General features: G+C 42.3%; 1 protein-coding gene across 2 annotated transcripts in view; it reads right to left on the minus strand.

The window, feature by feature from the left end:
* SKAP2 (src kinase associated phosphoprotein 2) overlaps positions 1–24,364 on the minus strand; it is a 180,831-nt gene extending 156,467 nt beyond the window's left edge. For both annotated transcript variants that reach the window (XM_036761294.1, XM_036761295.1), the window contains exons 1-4: positions 24,233–24,364; positions 14,771–14,876; positions 14,044–14,069; positions 5,052–5,159 (exon numbers count right to left, since the gene is read on the minus strand). In XM_036761294.1, the coding sequence (XP_036617189.1) occupies positions 5,052–5,159; positions 14,044–14,069; positions 14,771–14,876; positions 24,233–24,299 (307 nt within the window). In that variant the 5' untranslated portion in view covers positions 24,300–24,364. The remainder of the gene's footprint in view (positions 1–5,051; positions 5,160–14,043; positions 14,070–14,770; positions 14,877–24,232) is intronic.
* Between the last annotated feature and the right edge of the window lie 283 nt (positions 24,365–24,647).

A 24,647-nucleotide genomic window follows, 5' to 3' on the forward strand; every position in this document is an offset into this window, starting at 1 on the left:
GTACTGAAAATAATTAAATGTTTATTGAAATATGTCCTATCTTTTCAACTCAATTATAAGCCCTACGAGGGCACAGACGAGGTCAGATATGACTTTGCTTTCCTTAGAAGAACACTTGGTGTACACCAAAGGTGCTCAATAATTGCTTGCGGCACAATTCTCCTGTATTTGTTGTCCCTGGCTTTATAATGGCCATCCGGAGTTCCATGTTGTGGCACCATATCCCTGGTGAGACTCTATACGGCCTCTGAGGGTGAGAAGTGTGTCATTTGTGCCTTGGGGAAACCCCAACAACTCCCTGGCCAAAGAATCCAACGTAACAGTACTACTAAATAAATGCTGTTATTCCGTGTTCAATTCTACTACAAGAGGAGCACAAGCCTATTCATTCACTGGCTGACATAGGAAAAAGGAAGGTTTAAAAAAGGTTTACTGTAACAGATGCTGCCAAAACTAAGTATGTATAACCTTCAAGTCAACCCTCGGCCTTCAGAATAACATGAGAAATATACAAAATTAGAGCTTTCATTATCGGAAGTATCTTCCGATACTGTGGTGAGATGATGTCTAACCAAGGTAGGAGATTATTTGTGAGCCTGGAAAATGATTCCTATTTGAGGACGCTTTGTATTTTAAAACATTGTTTTATACTCCATCAGAACCCAGCGGAGAGTAGGCCAACTGATTTTTGTAAGAAATGGATGGCTCTATACCTCATTTTACAAAATAGATATGTTCCTCAAAGGTTGCTTATATATGGAATGTTTTCAAATCTATGCATAATTTAGGTACGCTATGAGAACTCACTATTTAAAGGAATCCTGGGGGTGATTTCAGAAAGCAAAAAACCAAACCGAAACAAAATCTTTTTATAAAGTGAATAATCACCCAGCAATTTATCTGGTTTTAAATCCAAATTTCCATACACCGAATCTATACACTAGAGAGAAAAACCTCGAAATGAACGATTACAACCAGAGTGTCTTGGCTGCTTCTGTCACTAAGCTCCCTCAGTTCCTAAACTCCTATTTCTAACACAAGCTGATTTTTCTATCACCTTTTTTGCTAAGGAAAATAGGATAGTGGCACTAGCCACAGCTTTTTGAGGCTTCCGTTTTCTTTCCACCTTCCTAAGTTCTTCTCCCTAAAGGTTTCCAGGTTCTTGTCAATCGCATGATCAGGGCCTAGGATTGAATCAGATTTGCAACAAATGCCCTCAAAGGTTCTTTTGACCTTTCACAGACAGGAAGAGCAGACTCGCTGGGGTCCTCTCCCTCACGACTGCATCCCTTCCCCTTACCAGGGAGACTTTCAAATGCATGACACAGTTGGAATTGAAAGTATTCTTTTCCTATTATCTCAAATTATTTCAAAAAGTTTATACTTCTCAATAAGGAGAAATAATTTCTAAATGTGAGAAATGACCAAAGAATAGGAAATTATCTGAGATGAAGAAATCATCACACATTAGCTTCCCCAGTGCTACCCACTCCATCTACCCTAGTGACCCCTATTGTAATTGTGTTAACATACTTGAAAGGGAGAGCACCTTTAATACAGGATGTGGCGCTCTGTTCTCTATATAATTTTATCTGATGACAACTAGCCTAATTCACATTAATACTCTAACATACTCGGGCGCACAATGGTATCAAAATTTAAGAAGCCAATCTGCTAGATTATTTTTCTTGAATAATTCTCAAATTAAAACATACAATAAAAATGAACTTTCAAATGATTTAAATATTTCCTTCTTAAACTGCCTTCACCAAATGAAAATTTGGCATTATTTTTATCATCACTTACAAATAAAAAATGCTTTTTCTTCCAAAGTATTTTATTTATTTTTACTGGTGAATTTAAAATTTATTTCCCATCAGAAAAAAAAAATGTTTCCAAATACAGATAGAAAAAAATTGTTACACTATTTTATGCTGCAAGCCATATACAAATTTGTCACCACTGATGTTACAACAAACCTAGTCATCAATAAGGTGTGGGGTTGGTTTTTTTTTTTAAACGCACCACTCAAAAATCAATTATCTCAACTCTTTTGTATAGAGAAGTAAGTAGCACACCTTTCAAGCAACTGGTATTAATGAGCAGACATGACTATAGAATCTCCATCTGTTTTTCTGACAAAGCTGTGGCTACTCCAGCCTCTCATTGAAATTCCATTAATCTAGAGCTCCAAGGTCCAATGCGAAAATCAAAACTCCATCTAACCCTTTATCAGCTCACAATAACCTACAAGTGAACTCTGCCTGTTAGCATGCAGCAAGTTATGATTTTGCTATCAATCAGGCTCTCGGCCAATAAAAGAAAGCGGGCTGCAAACGGCCCGTCTGGCAGGGCTGGGAAGGTTTGTTGTTGTTTTCGGCCCCTTCCCGTTTCTGTAGGGTGTCTGGACTTTGTGAGATTATGCATTATTCTCCTTTGCTGTGATTTAATTGCTACTAGCAATCAAGTCGAAACATCACTGAAGTGTGCTTGAATTTCATTAGAAGATATAACTTATGCTACTTTCCTACAGTACCTAATAAACCATAAAGAAACCAAAACACATATGGCTTGAGGGAATAACTGGAAAATTAGGTGGCCATTTGGGAACTGAGTGAACTTTTGAACCAGAGGAACAGAGAAAAAGAAATATTAAAGGGAAAGACAGACTTAGAATGCACACAGAGATGTGCAGGTTTGACCTTTTCAGTACCTTGAAAATTACATTAGCATTATGAAAAATACATATCATGCTTAGAGTTTATAATCCATCAAAGTTTAGATACTTTGTGAGTGCCTACCATAAGGTAAAAGTCAAAAGGACAAAACAACAATCGGGTTTGACAAAAGGCCTTTGGGTGACCTGTGCTAATTTGGTTACACTGATTGTTAAAAGCATTATCTTTTTAGTAATTAATACATCATTAGGCTGAGGTCACATGATGAAGGAAAATGATTCAGCAAGGAATACAATGCAAATAAAAAAGTAAAGACCCAGAAAAAGGAATGCGTGCAACCAAATGATATTTTATAACTGGCAATGAGGAGTCTGAGCAACGGGGTTGGTTTACTGTTGTGGTTTTTTTTTTTTTAATTCAGAAAAATAAAGTCTTAGGAAAAAAAAAATTAACCCTATAAACAATGTTGCTAAACTACATATAAAATAAGTAAATCTAAAACTTAAATTTGCAGACTCTAAATACTGAAATCCTTTATTCAAATACTCATTAAATTTAGGCAAATATTCTTCAAAAAATAACATAAATCACATCGCCATGTAGAATCAGGCATTGAATTTTAACGCCATCTCTTTTGAGACTAAGCATGTATTCCCTACCTACCTATCGCTGGAAACATCCTAAATATCGTAGTTTGGTGGCTTATAAGGAAGTAAGAATGTAGTTAATTTGTTTGGTTACTACATGATCATAATTTAATAACTGTATAGTCTTCCTAACAAAATTCACTGAATGATTTCTCGGTTAGGTGAATATTTAGCTTGCTGAGGGTCCTTTGTTTTATGTTGGGTTTGTTTTTTTTTAAAGGAAGGTCTTGAAATTATCTTCAAAGTCTGCTTTACAAAATTCAAACCATTTTTCCACGGACCATGAATAATTCACATTTATAGTTTCAGACAGAATTATGCTTGCTTGAAAGCAAAAAGGTTTTACTCTATAAGCCAAAAACTGAACCAAGTAAATAAAAAGAATTTCTACTTTTATCTGAAAATAATGTCTTGTCAATTGCAAAACCTTCTCTATTAGAAAAGATGCCTTTGAATACTAGGTTATGTAAGTTAATACTCTGTTTGGATGATAAAGCCGTGGGAGAAGAGAAAGCAGCATCTTTTAAAACATGGAAGCAAAAACAAAAAAAACCAGTGTCTTTTTCCTTAAAAAGAGAAGCTTGATGTTTGCCAAAACATAGAACTCAACATAAAATGAATATGATTATTATTGCTACACATTGTGCAAAGTTCTGAGTATAAAAAAAGATTGTGTTATTCTGAATCAGTGGTTAGAATGTTTATCACTTATGCATGTACTTGACTTATCCCTGTTCTGCAATAGACATAATTTTATACCTCATAAAAGCAATTTATGCTTCCAAAGGGAATAATCTGGATAACATAAAATGTGGAGTGCTCTGTTGCGGGAAGCATATTTTCATTCAGCAATTGTACTTAGAGATGGAACTGCACAGTTTGATCATCATATCATGGCAGAAGGCATAAATCACGCCTATGTCTATATGAAACTTTCAGTGCCACAAATTAATATGCATGGCTAATTTATCGATACACATGCCTAATTTATAGCTATAGATCACCCTTATCAGGTTCTGCATTGTAGAGACGCAGCCAACACGTCTGTTTTCAAAAGAAAAAGCACACACTACAACAAAAACAAAATTCATAATTCGTGATATTCAATAATGTCTGGGATGGCATGGAAATTTGCAAATAATTAACTGCTATCACCGATTAAATATAAAATACTGAAACAAGTTTTGTCTTTCTTTTTAAAGCAACAAATCCAGGAAAAAAATGTATACAGAAGCAGCGCTGAATGAAAGCCTGTCTCAATGTCAGAAGGCACTGTAGGAATAATTAATTTAATATTTTATGAACCCATTTTGCATGAAGTTTTCAGGAAAAATATCAATCAAGCAAACTGTTTCATTATTTATAAAATAAATAATACAGCAAGCCATTAAGAAGCATAATAAAATTAAGCAAGAATCTGATAATATTAAATTAACCAACAATGGGCTACTAAAGATATTCACAAAAATGTTCTGGGTGCTCTCAAATGCGTCAAAGGACGATTTCCAAGAAAAGGGGTATTTAAGTTAAACTCCTCCATCGTTGGGATGAGGTCAGTATGCTGCCGGTACCACTAGAGAGAGCTCTTCAGTTCCTTAAAGGTTCTTGGAAAGGTAAGCAAACCCCCAGCTAGCTGCGGAGGCCCACATCCTCCCTTTCCAACAAGGATATCACCCTAGACATGGCAGCTCCCAAGAAGGGTCATCTGTGGGAAACAGTTACCTACCATCAGACGGTGCCTCATCGTCTTTGTCACAGCGCTCAGATGTTTGGGAGAGCGTATCTGGAGGCCCTGGGAAAGGATCATCATATTCTTCTCCATCTTCTGTATCAACTATAAAAGAATTAAAGAAAGGCCTTTTACGAGGTGATGATTTAAAACAAGGCTGCTCTGACAAAAGAATCTTAAATCGTGTTAGTGAACATAGTGAGCTGCGCTTTCAAAATGAGTCAAAGCTCAACTGTATTGTCATTTACGTTCAGCTCAACTCAGATCTTTTCAAAATAAAAAAAGGATAACCTGTTTATATCTGTTCTGAAAGGACATTCTCCCCCAAATTATGAAATCTGTTAGTGCAAACATGTATACACATACACACACACACACACACACACACACACGCACACATGCACACACATGAACACAAACTGTGTATAAAAATGCCAGAGAAAACAGAAAAGGGATTCAGCCAAACTTTCAAGCACCAGATACCATTTACCTAACTCAATAATAGACAATAACAAAATAGCAAGGTAAAATAGATCATTTGAAACCATCTGAACATCAAGTTATTATAAGAGCATAGAAGGACATAAGATTATAAAATGGCCCGAGCTGCATTACAGGGATCATCAACCTTCAGAGTAAATGCTTTTTTAACAACTTACAAAAATAAAACTCAAATAAGCTTATAACATATACGCCTATCAGCCTTTGCTTTCCTTTCAATAATTAAAAAAAAAATTTCTGGCCAATTTTCTCCCTTGGTTTTCTATTCTTAGTCTCTGCCACAAGCTTCAAAAAAAATATCTTTTATAAACAAATTCATCTCGGCAGTTTTATGTCTGAAGATTTGGACTTCCGTTCACATCAAGTAAAAAGCTACAGTAACGTACATGATTATACTCTGGTCTACGCTACAGGAGGTGATGGGGGGGTGGGGGGGGCGACACACATACAGATCAGATCAGCCTTGTGTATTATAGCAGGGCTGCTTGGGATCCAAGGACAGAGCTAACATAATAGACACAAAAGCATGGCAGGATTCATCCCAAGTCTCGCTCTCCCAGGCAACTAGAGCATCACTCTGGATCCTGCCAAATGAAGGGCTGGGCCACTCTGCCTTCCTCATCTCAGAGGCAAGCACAGGCCGAGGAGGGCATCTACACCAGTCACTACTCATACCCTGTCACGTTTGAACCATATAATTATTATTTGGAAAGTTCTCTTTCAAAGGTTCTGTGTCAAAGTAAGCAAAGCTTCAACGTTCATCTTTAATTCCCTGGATGTGGGCATTCTCCCGGGCATCGATTATCCTGGTCCATACTCTAGCCAAGGCCTTAGCAATGGACCATGGTTGGCCCCTTGCCATTGCCAGTCACACCACTATAGGCACAAGGATGTCTTGGCCACCTTCCAGTGGAATTTCAAGGAATAAGGATAATTCTTCATGTTTTCATTTCTAAGGATCTCTCTTTTCAACTACTCCAAGCACTTGAAAAACATTCAGTTTGTAATCCTTATGTAGGATTATTATGAGAATAGGATCATACTCCTTTCAAACATGTTAACAAATGCAGAAATCCATAAAGATGAAGATAAAGGTAAACTTCAAACACAGAGCCACGTTTCATTGAATAGCCATAGGAGAAATAATAATTAATAATAGGAACTGACACAACTGATACAGAGTTTTAAGGCTGGCAGAAGACTTTTCAACATGATCTCATCTGACCCTGACTCTTCTGCCTCAGATTACAGGTCTCAGGGGCTCTAGCACTCAACTCTCTCAGAAGACCTCCTCAACTCAGAATTCTCTCACTGGACAATCCTCAGTCCTCTTGACAGGTGACTGCTGCTTTAAAGGGAATTAACTTTACAAAAGATGTTCTAGTCTTTGTCTTCTAAATGCTTTAAGATTTCTGCAATAAATCCAGGTCAGTACAAAGTCAAGTCGAATAAGAGATACAGATATACTTTGGTCACATTACCATGACTTTCTCTGAGGAAGAAAATAACTACTCAACACCATGCTGAAAGATTATTCAAAAGAAATTTCCAAAGACAATTCACTTACGTTTGATATAATATGAATTGCATGGTGCTTTTCAAAACAATAACAATATGTATCTGTTGACAGAACTGAAAGTCCTTTTGGTAAGAACTGACATCTACACAAGGCGTTACCAATTTGAGTCAATCTCAGGTAATCTTTGGGACCACATGCTGAGGACCACCCCAAACAAGGATCATTACTATTTTACACATACAAGGATATATCCTACAGTGAACATGGAGATGCATAATAGGGTAAAACATTTTTGGATCTGATGATGTTTTTTTTAATAATACATCCCTGCTACAATCAACAAAACTGAGTATGATGTTGGGGGTGAACAGAAAAACGTCCAACAGATATTTCTGGCAAATCCAAAGGGCATCTTTTCAAGCAAAGGTTTTTAAATAGCAAGGCTACCATAGACCACGCTTAGGGGGCACTCTAGAGTTTACAAAGCATTTGATGCATGCCACCTTATTTTATCCTCACAATCTAAGACAACTCTGCTTAACAAGGTGAGAAATTCCAACTTATTATATTTTATATTAGGGAAAATAAGTACAAGTCAGAGATGAGACATGCTGATCATTATGTTTTAAGCTTTGCAGTCTCTAAGGTTGGAACCATCTGTATTTTACTCATTCTATATCATGAAGCTCATTTAAAGTCTTTTAAAACCATAGGGAGTTTCTAAAAAGATTTATATTGAGAACAGAGTAACTCAAGAACGTCACATCAGGTTTGTCTTCACTTCTTAGTTTAGTGAGGATTAACTCAGAGGTCAGTGAGGTGGGAGAACACCTTTTCCTCACACTCCGAAAGGAGAAGGCAGCCTGTGTTTCCAGCATGGCCCCCACACCCTGATTTCTCTCTACTTCACACCTTCCTACTGGCCAAAGAACCAGTCCAAGCCTGGATGGCTCCTTTAAGGTTCACTGAGGCTACACAGAAGCTTAAGCAGAGGGGTCGCTGTTGAGCAGCGAAAAGCATCCCTTCCCTCCAGGGATTCTCAGTATTTGCAAATATACCTGTGAAGACATACATAAATTAAAAGGAAAATGTTCAACTTGTATTTATGTAATAGGAAACTGAACTCCCAACCGACAATGGGCATCAGGTAAACGTATCCAATACAATTTACGGACATAATTGAAAGCATTACAGCCTAATCAGACATCTAAAAGAAAAGCGTGCTCAAATGAAATGTCTACAGAATCATTAGTCGGCAGCCCTTCTATTACAATCACACATAATGTCAGTGCTGCCTTGAGCCTGGGCCAATGACAACAGCATAAATTTTGCATCTCATTTCTGTGGTCATAAAATTAATGACCAGTTTAAAAATACTTCTTTGTAAAAGTTATTGCACAAAGAAAAGACATGAATGTGTCCCTGTTATGTACTCACAAGGATAATTACCGGGTTGTTGCTCATTAATACTGTTTCTTGTTTCCCTAGAAAAGCGTTTGATTTATCCTACAACTTTCAAAAGTTTAATTAACGATACAAAGTTAACTGTCTAAAAGACACTGCTTCCATTCTCTGCTTTCTATAATTCCAGCAGCAACTTATGTTTGACAGAAGAATATGATGTTTTGCATTAACCCACAGAAGACTCTTTCTTTGGAAAATAATTTTTAAAAGCATGTTATTTGGGTTCAAATCCCTATCATTCATTTTGCTTGAATTTTATACACTCAAATAGCATCCACTGAGGGCCCAGATATGCTGGCCAATATTCTAATTCACAAAATTAAATAGATATGTGTTTTACTGGTATCTAAAGGACATGGGAAAAAATAATTTACCCTTTATTTTTTAAAGTATAATCCTAATTTTTCCAAAATGAAATATTAATTATAAAATAATAAATGGTCATTATCTCCACTTTACAGTTTACGAAAATAAAACTTGGAAGAGGTAAAATTACTTGTGTGAGTCACAAATGAGACTCTGGAGATCTTAATCCCTCATTCTGGGTGTTTGGTTCATTTAGCCATGTCTCTAAATCCTAAAATACAACTGAATGAAACGGACTTGGGCCTGTAACCTAACGTCTGTTATAGGAAATTCCTTGAAGTCCTAAAACTTTGGTCATCACAAACAGGCTCTTCCTCTCAGTCGCTCTTTTATTATATGATGGCTTCTTTATAGCAATAAATCCAAATATCAAAAGGCAATATTTCCACTAAAGTGAAAGAAAGCCAAAAAAATCGGAATACTGTGTCTCAAGCATTACCTTTGAAACAGACTCCCCCCACTGCCGAGGGGCCCCATAACCTCAGACATGCTTATGGCATTTGTACGGGGACTAGGAGGAAAAAAACAGTCAATTGCTCAGATTTCATCCTGGAGCCAACTTTCAGCTTAAAGTCCATTGTGGAGGAAGAGGAGGAGGAGGAGAAAGGAAATAAAGAGCCATTCCCAAATTCCAGGATCTCCTTAGCCAGGTCTCAAGGGCTCAGCCCACTGCAGCCTAAATAAAAAGAGACTCCTTCTTGCCTCCTATAAAAGCCATTTGTTCTGGCCATTAATAAACTTCAGAAGTAATACCTGGCATGTGACAAAATATATGGGAGGGCAGGCCCATGTGCCCACCTGACCAAGAGGACAACACGAGAAAAACGTTTCCTAAGTAAACATTGCATGTGCCTTTTGTCACTGGCCATGGTACTCTGGGCCATCATAATTCTCCTAAGGACCGGGGTGTGTGCTGCTGTCCAAGAATACTCTGGCAGGTGGAAGTGCCACCCATTTTTAATCAGCTCCTACAAGCCATCAAAACCAACACTCTCTGAAAATTGTAAGTATTAATTCTCTAAAGTCTAGGTTTAAGAAAATGTTTTAGAACAAGCCTCTGAGATCCTATCACTTATTTTAATGTGGGAGTGACTCTCATTAGAGAATGGTGCTAAATTAATTTTTCTAAATGAAATCCTACTTAGAAATCATTATTCTGTCAGTGGAGATAAGCCATCTTCTGGCCCTCCATGCTTATGGATAAGGCAAGGCCTAGAGAATATGACTGGCCCAAGGTCACAAGTGAAGTGACAGAGGCCGACAGAATTAAGGTCTTAGAATTCAAAGATCAATGTTCTCTTACTCTGCTAAACCACTTGGAAAGCTTGCTGTTTAACAGAGGCCTCGGCCGAATCCTTTTGTGAAACTAACAGTCACCTCCAGCTGTCTCTTTTGTAAAACCAATATTGTATATGTTATGTTTAAGCTAGGGAATTAAAGCAAGAATCTTTGTTATATTTCATTAATAGAAATAATTTTTTTTCGAAGTTCAATGCATTTAATCCATTTACTATCTTATCTACTAAACCCCACCCCTACTCAGTAAGATGCTCTGTCATTATCAGAGGCCAAAAGTGTTTTAAGAAAGAAGGGGTCTAAAATCTAAAATAAAAAATTATCCAGCCTGAAAGGGACAAAAAATCCATAAACTGGTTGATGGGAACACGGTGAATTAGGAAAGAGTTCTAGAGACCTAGATTCAGATCACATAAAAGAAAACAACGGGGAGAACAATTTTAAATTTTAACTCAAATCTCCGTGCTACCCGATGGATGAGGTTCTTCAGCTAGAAGATGCAGGGGCGAGTTGGGATTTCAGCACTCTTAAGAGAATATTAAAGAGGAGGGTTTCAAAGCAGCTGTCCCATGTGACTCCTTCTTCCAGCTCCTTGGAGGCCTCTCAGAAATAGTGTTTTCTGCAATAAAGCTATTTTGGGGCCTATTCTGTGGAGAAAAGTGCACGTGGGTAGCAGATAACAATCACAGCTACCATTCAGACGGAGCTCTAAAGTTAGTAAATCACTTCACAATTACCTCATTTGATCCCCATGACATCCCTGGGAGGAAGGGGCTGTGATTATTCCCATTTTACAGATGAAAAGTTAAGAGACAAGCTCCAGCACTCAGGGCCTCAGGGAATCTGGGAAAGGCACCATCAACACACACAAGTTACTGTTACTTCAATTTGGAAAGGAAAATTCCTCTTCAGCTTCACGCTTTGACAATTATGTTGATTTATTTGTTCTAGGATTTGTCCATCCTCCCAAAATGAAAACTCCATACTTTCAAGGGCACATGAATGAATGCTTTTTTAAAGGCGGGAGTTCTATTTACTCTAAAAACACTAATAACTAAAGAAATATTTACATTAGAAATGACCGCACTTGAAAATTACACTTTTATTTGAGTAATATCTATCCGCGTGTTTGGTAGTAGTTGCTTTTTCAATAAAGACTAGGATTAGAACAAGTGCACCCAGCATGGGCACGGGCACGGGCACGGGCACGGGCACAGGCAGCAGCAGGCCTGTCCTAAATTCTCCCTGATGGATTGTTGGTTACAGCCATCTCTTGTAGTCAACTGCTGCTGAAAAGAGAAAAAACACAGAGGCCCCCAAGGATTGCCAAGACCACGGAACCCGGAGACTGCCTCAGGTCACTTCAAGGTGATCCGCAGGAGCCCACGGTAGACACAGGCCTCAGCCAAAGAGAAGGGTGGAACCCTGCCCTGGGATAAAAGGCAGAGCAGAAAGCTTCCTTGGGAGCCGCTCCCCCTCCTCTGCCTGTCTCTGTCTCTCTCTGCTGCATATGTGCGTGCGTGCGTGCGTGTGCGTGTGTGTGTGTGTGTATGTCTGTCTCTGTCCCTCTCTCTGTGTGTCTCTATCTCTCCTCTCTTATTCTCTCCCCCCATCTTTCTCACACATGCTCACACTCACTCACAGTCAGAATTCTACCTTCTATAATTACCAACTCTTAGGCCTGCACCCAAGTGTTAACTTATTCATGATTGAATGCAAGGATGGGGAACCTGTGACCTTAAGGCCACATGTGGCCTTCTAGGTCCTTAAGTGAGGCCTTTTGACTGAATCCAAATTTTAAATTCAAACAGCCACACTTAAGGACCTAGAAGGCCACATGTGCCTTAAGGCCGTACGTTCCTCACCTCTGAACTACAGGGTTTGGCAGAAATTGTTTTTAGAAGAGCTTCTAGTTTACAAATGGAAGCTCATTGGCTCACCCTTCCTTAGGCTTTCCAGGTGTCTCAATGGCGGACATATCACATTGACCTCTCACCTTGCTTTTTAATAGGCACTGATGGAGATGAGCTAACCCAACAGAACATTGTACAGTAATATATTCTATAAATAGCTTTGCAGAGGAAAACAGTTTGATCTTTTATCAGGTTGGGTTCATTTCTCGATGTCTACCAAATAAATTTATGTTCTCTTTAAAGACTGAGCAGATCCCTCTCAGAAATGCAATTTTAATATTGACATACCTGAACAGGTCCCAAAAGAGAACACAAAAAGGGAAGGTTCCCAAATCACTGATATTGAATCATTTGCAATTAACAGCATGATTTCATATTGTCATGCCTGCTTAACTTATATTTTTCACTCCTTAAATGTTCCTGCAATTAGGTTACAATACGAGAGTTCAATATAGTTGAGTAATAAACTGAAAACATTTCTAGACCAAAGCCATGTGCATCTTTCTGCTCATCTCTTTAAAGGGGAATAGGGGGAGAGGAATATGCTACCTCTAGAGACCATTATACTAACATTATCTCTAAATTTAAAAAAAGACAAAGAAGCAGTTTTATAAAAGGAAGGCAGTTAAAATTCATAAATTAATTTAATATTTAACTAATTAAGCTGTAGTACCATGAATATATTTTCCTTGAAGAGAAAATGATTGGGACTCACTATAGAGTGAAGGCAGAGATTTGAGAGGGAGAAATAAGTGTTCACTTAAAAGAGAATGCCTCAATTATTTTAAAAGAGAGAGAGAGAAAAGAAAAACGTTACCTCTGACCCTCAAATCCTGGGATGCCAAACATACTTCTTTCAATACTTTAAAATGAGCAGAGTCTATGGTTTCATTTCACCTGTTTGATTAGTGCTCAGCTCACTCAGACTGGCAGTGCCCCCTTACTCTCAGATGGCACAGACATGAATTAGGCTGTGGCATCTGCTGGCCTGAGCTAAAAGGTACCACGCTACTTCCTCCCCCCAGATCCCCAATCCAACTTCACATAGGCTTTGCTGACCTCACACTGTGACCCTCATACCAGCATCCACAGGCTGCAGGTCATGACCTCATGAATTTGCATCGTGGAAATAAGGCCACTGCAGGTCTGGTTACTGAACAGGAGGCTGCAGTGAGGGAGGAGCGGTGGTGAAGGCTCTGCTTCCCGAATCTGACATTAGCTCAGCTGCAGTTCTGGCTCAGTTCTAATAGAAAACTTGGCATGGGTGATATAATCCAGGTTTTGTTTCAAGTAACATGAAATTCACATGGGGGCCGAGGTCCCTTTCTGAAATCTGAAAATGTCCATTATGATCAGTTATTCAGATTTTTCAAAAAATCCAATTTTTTTCACAGCTTTTAAACCATTCTATGGAAAGCGGCCATTAAAAATAATTTCTTAATTTTAAAAAGTATTTAAAATATTAAATTGCAATTACCAGAATACAAACATTCCTTTAGGCATCTGGCTAAACAAACTCATTCTCTCTCTCTCTCTCAAACTGTCCATTGAGTTTTTAAGGAGCATCAGGCCGTTTTTTTAATTTCTATTTTATATTCAATGTGTAGCATCAGCTAGATTACCTTTCCTGCCACATTTCTCCTGTAATACGCTTTGAGTAACATAAGCCTTAAAAATGTTATTAGATCGCTCTCGTCTCTGTAGAACAGCTGTGCCCAGAGTAAATCCTGGAGACGAGGTTTTTAATTTTTTTTCTCAGCAGGGGGAGCTAACACCCTCGTCCTGGAAGGTCTGTCAACGCACAAAATGAAAATTCAAATTCTGACTCGAACTATTAAACGTCAATGTTTAACTGGATCACAGAGAAAAGGGCAACAGAGAAACATGTTTCAAAACTTTCAACAAACAAAGCAACCTATTTAAAATGTACCTTTGTCGTGGAATTCCTGCGGATAGCTGCAAAATAAAAGCAAATGAAAAACATTACAATGAAAACCGAAGACTGATCAAAAGGTTTCAATAACTAACTCGTCAGGGCCAATTGCTCGGTGCTCATTTTTTTAAAACAGTTTCACAGATTCACACTGCTTTATTTCCTTAATGTCGCTCATCTGGAGTAACTAAATGCATCCAATATTTGTGAAGTTACAGGATAGGTCGATTCATCAACAAAATTAAACACAATTGCAGCCACTTCTCTTTCAGAGCTACAAATACTGCTTTTAAAGGAAAATCCGTTAACACACTTTCTCATGGGACTACATATATAACAATTTTGAGTCTTAAAAATAAGATCCTCTCTAATGCTGAAGAGAATGACACTGTGCATCCAGAAGGCTTAATTTGTTCCACAGACACCATGCCATCATCAGATTCTAACAATGCTTAAACAGCAATATCCACATTTTGCTAACACCACCTTATTTTCATGATATACAATCAAGAATATATCTAAGAGGCTACTTTTTGACAAGCATAAAGAAATTTCTTTACTTCCACTTCAAGTATTATTACCACTGGATTTTTTTCTCCTAAATACTTCATACCAATTAAATGAGAACATAATTTTAATACGTAGTAGTCAAATTTCTTATTAAAATGATAATTACAAAGTTGTTTATAAGGAAGAAATTATTAATAAAAGTCAAGTGACTTACGCAGACTTTACATCTTTTATCTTCTTAATAAGGAATTCTCTCTTTTCCTTTGCTTTCTTGGATAAATTTTCCCCTCTGAGTGTTTCTGCTACAAATGTCTCAAGATCTAAACCAGGCAACAAAAGAAAACGGATACAAATTATAAGAGCAAATCATTTTCTGAAGCCTAGGACAAGGACTGTTCCTCCATCTAAGTGTTAATATCGGTACCATTTGTTAATGTTATTTTTCAATCCCAAGCATAACAGCTGAAATATGTTTCAAATACCAAGTTGGACAAATGTGCTTTCCACTTAGCTACCACAATTTGTCTCCTCTGCTTATGCTTAGAACAGCAAAGACTGTTTTGATGCTGAACGTCATTAAGCTGGGAAGAAACACACAAGTTTTAATAAACTAAGATACCCCATAAAATAGATGCTCTAGTTTAATGCATGTGTATAAAATCAAGTAAAGAGCTTTGATGCCTGTTAGAGGGATTGTATGAGTTCCTGTGTGCACAAGGTATCCATAATATCGTAGAAAAGAGATTAGACAGTTCCCCCCCCCAACCCAATTTCAGGTGCACACTTTGCTTTAATGTTTTCAGTTTTTTAAAGTGATGACATTCCCTTTATCCCTCTCAAAAACAGGCCTCCGTTTTTCCTGCTGAGACTTCCAAGTGAATTCCCTCCCACCTCACCCTCCAAATCAGTCGTCACTTTCAAGATTTGTGTGAGCTGCCCTCCCTCACTCTATTTAAAAGGAGAAAGGAAACTATACAAATAGGTTCTTCCATTATTGAAAAAGAGTGAACAAAGAGTTAGGCATTTGTAATTTCATATACCTCTCTGCACTGCCTCATTCTCTTAGGGAAAAAAAAACAACCCTAATAAATTTCAAGGCTCTTTTGGCATTTAGTTCTCTATCTGAAGGACTTTAACCTCAGCATTTATTCTGCCTTTTACTGCCCCTCCATTATTTTTTGAGTAGCCCAGATAACACCGCATGGCCATTTAAATAAACTTCTATTAATACTGTTTTCGGAATTTCAAGGTGCCCTGGGAGATCATAATTGCAAACATACTCCCGTGTCATTAAAATCAGGCTTGGGACTCACTGAACTAGTCCTTAATGTGAGTAGCAGGTGTCCAGCCATCTTTATATTCTCTTTACAGCACTTCCCTTTGAAAAGATAGCCTGGTGAAGTTTACTGTTATCACCTGATTCCCACTGATGAGATCTTCTCAAAAGACTATTGATCTCATGTCTAGTCAAAAGAATTCAAGCCACCCACGCTCACATGTGCCAAAGATGTAAGTCTGATTTCTAGTTCAAATCATAATTTTCAATTCCTGATTTCAATAAGCATCTTGAACAGATGAAAAAAGAATTACACCTTCTGGAAAGTTGGTGAAGGAGATCCTATCATCCCACAAAGTTACAAATAAAAGAATAAAAATGGAATCTTCTAATTCATTAAAAAAAAAAGATCCTTGACTCCAAGTCCATCATTTATCCGAGACAATGTTAGATAAATGTCAAAGTGTATAAATATCAAAACGGAACGAAACACAAAACAGGCAAGAAGGCTTTGTCCCGAGGGACTGGGCAGATTGAGGGAGGGAAGATATTCCGAAATGGATCAGTACGAATCACGGCATTTATTTCGCCTTCAGAAAGCAGATGTAAAAATTCGAAATTGAGACCAAATGAACTTTGAGGTACAGGTTTCTTTTTTTTTTCCCAAAAACCTACCCACCTCTCTTGGTTCACTAAGTTGTCTAAATTTTGCACCCAGAGTCCATGCAACATTTAAGCATTTAAATGATAGTTTTTATTTAAAAAAAAAAAAAAACACCGACCCACTGGCTTTGCAAAGATTCCCCCAACTGCGCTAGTAATAGGACGATCTCTAGGAGCAATAGAGAAGTCAACTTTTCGTTTCTTTTCTATTCTTCCCTTAGACGCTGCACGAGAGAAGGACGGGCTGGTGAAGAGTCTGCTTAATGTCATTTGCACTCGATGTTTGTCTTTAATTCCCCCTTCCTCGAGTATTTAATTGCCTATTTTACATTTTCATTATGCAACCCAAGTTTAAACAAATCGACTCCACTCGGCATCTCCCCAAGCAATAACGAACAAATTACAGCCCAAAAGTTATTTCTTCAAAAAGTCATTTCAGTTGTCTAATAAACTAAGAAGGCTGCGATATTCTGTTACAAAATTGAGCCCTCCAAAGTCTTGGAAGACGGAGCCAATGTGCTGGGGGGCGCGGGGAGATGGAGCTGCTGAGACGCTAGCTCCGATGACAAGGACGGCTAACGGGTGGGCTGGGGAGGGAGTCCAAGGGGAGCAGCTCAGCATTTGCACTCACGCGGGCACCGTGACGCGAAGGGGAGCCTGAAACCTCCCCCACACCCCCCCACCATCGATGCCATTCCAAAGCCTAAGCAGACCGCCCCCCCAGGGCTCCCAGGGTCCCCAGAACTGAGGGACCCCAGAGAAGCCGAGCCCCGAGCTGTTCCGCCGTTCCGCCGCCAGAGCCAGGCTTAGGGCGGCTGCCCCCCGGCCTCCCGTTCGCCCCCTCCTCTTCCTCTTCCTCCTCTCTGCCTGACTCCTCCTCGGAACTCCTGGGGGCTCCTGCACCCCTATCCACGGCACCCTCGGGGCCTTCCTTAGAATCCCCCCCCAACTATGGGGCACTGAGATCAGACCCATGGGGCTGGTGGGGTGGGATGGGACCTGCTGGTGCTGGCGAACAGCAAAGGTCATACTCATTTCCGAAGGAAGCCAGCATGGCCAGGGTGGCTAGTTATGTGGGATGCGGGCTTGAAGCTTTTTCCTCCCAGCTATGTGGCTAGCAGCAGGCCAACCCCATGGCTGGGGGCCCACTCGGACCTGGTCTATATTAACACGGGGTTTTCTTGGATACTGGGCTCATCCGTGTTTGGGGAGGTGTCACTCTGATTCCTGGATTACCCCTCCCCCCACCTTGGCCAGCCTTCTGCCACAGCTCACAGCTCACAGCTGGGGAAGATAAGGCTCAGGGAGCCACAGTAAGCAAAGAGGGAGGGAAGGTCAGGTTCCAGTGGGGCAATCTTCCAAAGCTACCCACAAGAACCAGGGTATGCAAAATGTTCAAATGGATCACCCTGATGGCAGCTGGAGTTCCAGGCCCACTCTAAAACAGAAGCTCCCATACCATCTGAAGGAAGGGCCAGAAGCCTGGCCCAGGCACAGAGGAAGCCCACAGCACTTGCTCTAGGTTCTCCTCCTCCCACCTCCCTTCCCTATGCCCAGAGTGCTGGGGTCACTGCAGGAGAGACAACACTAAGGCCTGGGCTGAGAAGGCCAGTGGGGACTGACCAAGCCAGACCTCCTCTGGGCATTCTTAAGAGAGAAAAATTCCCCACCGTGGCTATCCTCCTGGCTAAGGAGCAAAGTGGGGGGCCAGGCACTGAGGGCCCTGTAACCACATCTGGGGCACAGAGGCAAAGAGAAGCCAGAGGGAGTCCGGGCCAGGGGTCAGACAGGAAGGGGGTGGGGCTCAGTGCCTGAACCACCCAATAAGGTTCTTTCTCTCCTCCTATTGGCATTTCTAGGGTGACTAAGCTGAGGGATGGCCGCAATCACACCCCAAAGCAGGCTGGACTGGCCAGGACAGGACACCTTTTAACAGACTAACAATGACAGCTTCTCTGTGGCTGGGGGGGGGGGGGGTGGAAGGTCCCAGCAATTAACCATGCAAAGGTTTCACTGGGAATTTTGCCCCCTCCCAAACTATAGGGTGCTGAATCTATGACTAATACAAGCTGCCAGCCTTCCTCCCCATCCCCCAAATGCCTTTGTCCAATGATGAGAGGACCTTGAAAGGCTCAGGATGTGAACATTTGGACCCTTGGCCCATCCTAGTATTCAAGTTTGATCAATGGGCTAAGTGTGAACACTGATCAATGGATCACACAATAGCCCACGTGGCCCTGACTACTTCATTCCATATCCCTCTTACTTTGTGAACTGGGGACATGTTTTCACTTGGTATTTATGAGGAAGTGTGGTCTCCAAACTGTCTGGGGAGGGATCCTAGCCTAACATTTGAGCAAGGGTCAGAAGGAAAGGACAAGCTTGCCCATTAGAAACCTATCAGTGAGAACAGGCAAATTGGTGGAACTGGGCCCAAGAAGATCAATGGAAGCAGATACCCTGAGCTGAAAAGCAGCTAATTGAAAACAATGATTGACTGGACTAATCAATGCTCAAGCTTTTGCTTTAATCATCCAGAATTTTTATATCTTCTGTGTGGTGGAGGCTTCAGTTTGGGGTAAGGCCCTCTCTCCCAACATGTAAGCATAAGCAGGGTAACAGCTGTAACAGAATAAACCGGAATCATTCAGAATCAAATAATCTGACGATTTCCCCGAAATTGGCTGTGGATGCTAAATTAGTGTCTATTTTGTTCAGAAAATAGAGTGTAACCAAAATTCTCCCCTGCTCTGTAGCTAGAATTGGGAGGAAGCCTCGCAAAGCCACACATTAATAAAAATCAGGGCCTTGTCACAAACCATGTTCAAACAAACCACAATGAACCAGCCAGAAGCTTAAAATGTGCCGTCCTTGTTCTAGAGTGTCTATTGTAATGTGCTGGCATATGATTGGAAAAGAAATGTAAACTCACTGGGATGAAAAAGATAGACTTGGCTTTAATTGAAAAAGACAAACTAAGTGAATGATGAGTATATAAAACCTACCCTATGCCATTTTTATCACCCATAGATGACACTTAATCTCAAATTTATGAGACAACTGAACTGGGTTTTGAATCACTGGAGGCTTTTCTTAGAGGACTATCTCTGTGTTTCTTCTTTAAATACCGGTATCTGTAGAGACTATCTAGAAATGGTCATACAATGCTCACTGGGTGGTATGTTTGGATTCCCCTTTAATAAGAATAAAAGCCAAAGGAACTCTGACAATGACCAGTAACAATTAAGAGGCTCATGGGGATTAGGGTTACAAAATCAATCTGAAATACAGCAGCAGCAGCAACAAAAAGCTAGGCCCATGAATGTTCCCAGGAAAGAGATAAACCCAGGATGAGGGGCCTTGGCTACACAAAGCTCTTCTGTCCAGGAGAGACACAAGGGAATCTCCTAGGGGTTGGCGGTTGGCTTTCAGGTCAGGTTTTCCCCGTTACCCCCATGCTACCAGGCAGGATTCCCTCAGTTCTGATTGCCAGCTGGGCCAGGCCTAGTCGGTCCTGCTTTGTCAAGAAAATCCAGGTGCCTTTGTAAAGGAGGTGGCTCTTGGTGACTCAGTAGGTGGCAGTCTTCCCTTTACATACTCAGATGGTGCCCCAGAACAGGGTAATGGGGAACTAAAAAAAAAAAAAAAACTCAAACTAATTTTAGAGGCAAAATGAAACTAATATAGTGACCACAAAATGAGCTTGGGTAGGGCAACTCTGGGGTGAGGTCCCCCTCTGCAGTGGGGCAGTGGGGCCCCTCACCTAGGCACTGTGAGGCCTCCTCCGGATCCTCTTGGCAGGTGCCTCTGGAGCCAAGGCAGGGCCGCCACCAGACGCCAACGCCAAGCCCAACAGCTGTTTGCTGGCCACAGCTCCAGCTGCCTTTGGCTCTGCAGCCCAGCCTTCAACACCATGGCTTCTATACAGTGCTAAAGGACATTCCACTGACAACAAGATCCCAGAGCAATGACTTTCCCTTAGTTTTTCAAGCTTTAGAGAAAAGGAGTTAATCAAACAGGCAAGATTTCAGTCTAAGCAACTAACCCAATGGATTTCGAGTTGCTGGGTCTTTTCTCTCTTTGCCTGACCTGGGCTGGCCTGCCTTACACACTTTATCCATTTCAGCCGAAACTGGGCCAGAAGGTGTATAAACTAGACAGAAGTGAAGCTCCAGTGGCTTTCTGGATATAAGAGAAGGCTGATCTAAATGGTGATCTGGGATTATCTTTGGATTTTAATTATCCTGTCTCTCCATTATTATGAAGAAAATGTATTGGAATTTTACTTATCCTAACAGCAAATACCATAAATCTTTCCTATTCCTCTACCTAAATGAATAATTCATTAATTTTCAGAGGAAAAAAAAGTAGCTTTAAGACTGAGGTTTAATTGCCAGCTAAAATGAAGGTAAACCAACCAAACCCAAATATGTCCATCTGTAAAGTTCATCATTTTTTTAAAGTACATCTCCAACAGCCTGGTTTCCAAGAATAGAAATCACCTTAAAAAATACAATGTGAAGAAAATGAACTAGAATCTTTTTTTTTTAAATTAAAGGATAGCCAATAGCTTTTGGGATGCAGAACTGACATTAGCAACAGTATAAACACTGCACAATATAGGACAATGACAAATATTTTATTTACTCTGCCAGCAGGTTCTGAACAGGACCAGAAACAGGATGGGGAAAGAAGAATCCTAATATGGAATGTTCCCTTAACTTTCGATCACTCGGGTAGCTCTTGGCCCCAACACCTCTTAATGAGAGGCTCCATGGAGACCACCATAGTCTCTAGTTCTCAGTGGAAGGAGGGACCCAAGGGCCCTCACAGCAGTCAACGAACACTAGCTGTTAGTGCATAGCCAACACCACCATGTCCACCACCAACCTACCCAATGGCTCTGCCTCCAGGCCACATCCAAGGCCCAGACTTCCTCCAGGGCTCATTCTAAGGTCTTGGAATATCGGCTGGAACCCTTCACTACCAAGCTGCCTGGGGCCCACTTATTTTCCCCATCGGATATATAAAATCAGTGCCCACAGCTCCTACTGCCACCAAATTCCATAGGCAGGAAGATGTTCATACCAGCCACTCATTCTGTCTGACAACTTTCTTATTAGGGGAAAGGTACCCAAATTGGGGCAGGTGGGGGGAACCTGGCTCATGGATCCTGTCCTTGCTCCCCAAATTGACACTTTTGGATAAATTCTTCCCAGAGTGCAATGAGTGCTTATAATCTCTTAGATTAATCCCAACACTTGATTAGACTTAAAAAAAAACCACCACCAACTTCTAGCTCTTTTATACAGTCACAGGAATTCTGTCTGATTCAAAACAATGAATTAAATCCTAAAAAAACAAAAACAAAAAACCAAGCATTTCAAACCCTGTCAGTCCTGTTCATCTTAAGGACACATTGATTTTAAGGCTCTTTCTTTCCTATACTTTGGACATCTGGATGACTCAGCCATTACTACAGATGCCTGTTCAATCATTAGGACAGCTCATTAGGACAGCCCACCCGCCTTCAGAGGGAACCCAGGTCATTTTAGACAAATCCATGATGGGAAAAGGAAAGAGAACAGTCATTATTAAGTACCTACTGTGTGTCAGGCACTTCACTAAGCTCTTTCCAAATATTATGTCATTTAACCAATAAAAAGAAAAAAGACTCCTACTATCTTGCATCCGAGCTGTGGTGTCACTGGCATCAGTAAGGCCCCAGCCACTGGGCTTCTATGCCTGAAGTCTTTGCGACAGGAGGCATCTCTTCCACCAAACACTGCCCACCAATCCATAGTTAACAGAAACACAAAACAGGGGTAATGTCAAAATGACCTGAGCCAAGAGGCTGCCTTCAGGGGCTCCCTTGGGGCCTTCCTGCCCCATGGGGAGGGTCGGGGCTCCTAGTCTAGTGCAAGTATTAGGCCACTGGTCTCTCCTACCCATTTCACAAGACTGAGGCCCACAGAAAACGCAGGGCAGCAAAAGCCTCAAAGGTGTCCAGAACAAGTGGGGCCACGTGAGCCCTGGCAATGAGGACAGCGATCACCACCCTGGTGGTCCACCACCAACCCCCTCCAAATAAAGTATGAAGCTCAAAACCAAAATCTTCATTTTGTTCATTTCAGAACTATCAGAAGAGAAATCAAGGTCTGATTTGGGAATGGCTGAAATCATTGACCCCAAATAGATCCATAATCCCACTACTACACCCCAGGGAGGGGTTAACCTTGGCCAGGGCACCCGGCTTCCCAGCACCGGGCAGAGTTCCCTTCATCAAGCCCTCAGCGTCACCCTTCTTATACTGGCATGCCAGGCTACTGGCCACACACAGCCCACGCTCTGCCCGCACCAGGCACCTCATGTTCTAGGGTGCCTTATTCTGCCAAGCACAATAAAGAAAATGGTAAATCCCTTTACCTGATGCACTCTCACTATCTGACTAGGAAATTTTAGATTCTATTCTCTTTTTTTTAAAAGGGCATAAGAGAAATCCTCCTTCCTCCTCATCTTATCACTCCTCCTTCTCTCCTTCCTCTCTTCCTCTCCCTCCTTCCTCTCTTCCTCTCCCTCCTTCTCTCCTCCCTTCCCTTTTCCCTCCTCCCTCCTTCCTCTTCCTCCTCCCTCCTTCCTCTTTCTCCTCCCTCCCTCCTTCCTTTTCTCCCTCCTCCCTCCCTCTCTTTCTCCCTCTTCCCTTCCCTCTTCCCCTCTTCCCTCTTTACTCTCTCTCCTTTCTCCTGACCCCCTCACCCCACTTCACTCTAATCAGATAACCACACAATTGCCAGGCATATCTTAAATAAAATGAACAAGCCACCATAATTAGTTCCCAGGACCCGTGGAAAACCTTGCAGAAAAGCTGACCTAAGGGATGAAATGGGCCTGAAGTGAGCTGCTATCTGTGGGTGAGGACATCCTCCTCCTGACTGGGAGGCCTCCCCAAGGGTCCCCAGAGTGTTAGAGGGGAGGGGTCTCCAGGGCTCGGGGCCCTGAGGTCCTTGCCAGGGTCTCCATCAAGCAGTCACGGCACCACCTCCCCCTCCCCCCAGCTACTGGGTGAGCATGGACAAGGCCCTTCAGCGCCCATGCCTCCGTTTCCCCTCTGGAAAAGGACAGGGAGATCCCTGTAGCCCTAAATCTTGGGCTCCAGGAGAAAGTCACTCCACCTCCAGCCCCAGAGGGTGGAACCAGCCCCCCTCGGAGGTACCTGGCCTTCCTCTGGGCCTCAGTTTCCCCGCCTGTTCAATGAGAGCACTGGGCTAGCAGACCTTTGAGGAAGGCCCTTCCTGTCCGTGGCCTCAGTTTCCCCCTCTGTAAAACTGGATCATCTGATCCCTGAGCTTCCCTTCAGCCCTAGATCCAGGATGCTCTGACCTCCGCTTCCCCAGCCTCAGTTTCCCCTTGCCCTAAGCACGGGCGAGGTCGAGGCACCGGGAGTCCCGGCCCAAGGATCGTCCAGGCTTCTCTAAAGGGCCCAGCGCCTGGCGTTCCTGGAAACCAAGGGTCGTGGCCCCCGCCTCTCCTTTTCAGCGCTGACAGGTGAGCCCCGGACCAGCCGGGCTCCCCGCCCAGCGCTCCTCCTCCGGAGGCGGGGCAGCCCCCGCGCCGTGGCCCCGCACCGGCCCGGCGCCCAGCGCACCGTCCCCACGGCCCGGTCGGAGCGCGGCGGCTCCGAACGGCGGCGCGTGACCCCCGCCGCTCGCCGTCCGCCCCCCGCCCCCGCGGGCTCACCTGCCAGCAGGCTCCGCACGTCTTCGGGGACAGCTCCGGGAGAGGACGCGCTGCCGGCCTGGAGCATAGTCGGAACTGGACGGATGGAGAGCTCGCCCGCCAGCCTGCCCGCCCGCCCGGCCCGAGATGCTTCCCAATGAGGAAGTCCCTGACGCCCCGGCTGGCCCACAGCCGCTGGACTCGCCGCCGGCCCGGCCCGACCCGGCCCCCTCCCGAGCCCCGCCCTCCCGGAAGAGAGGGGAGGGGCCCGGGACAGAGGCGAGGCGCACTGCGCCTGCGTAGCCCCCGCCCAAGCTCCGCCCTCCAGGGGGAGTGGGAGGTGCTGAGGTGGAGAAAGGACGCGTGGCGCCTGCGCGGCCCCAGTATCCGCAACGGACCACGCCCACTACACAAAGGCTTTTCGGACTGTCCCTCC

Source organism: Trichosurus vulpecula, chromosome 5, assembly GCF_011100635.1.
Source record: "Trichosurus vulpecula isolate mTriVul1 chromosome 5, mTriVul1.pri, whole genome shotgun sequence".
NCBI lineage: Eukaryota > Metazoa > Chordata > Mammalia > Diprotodontia > Phalangeridae > Trichosurus > Trichosurus vulpecula.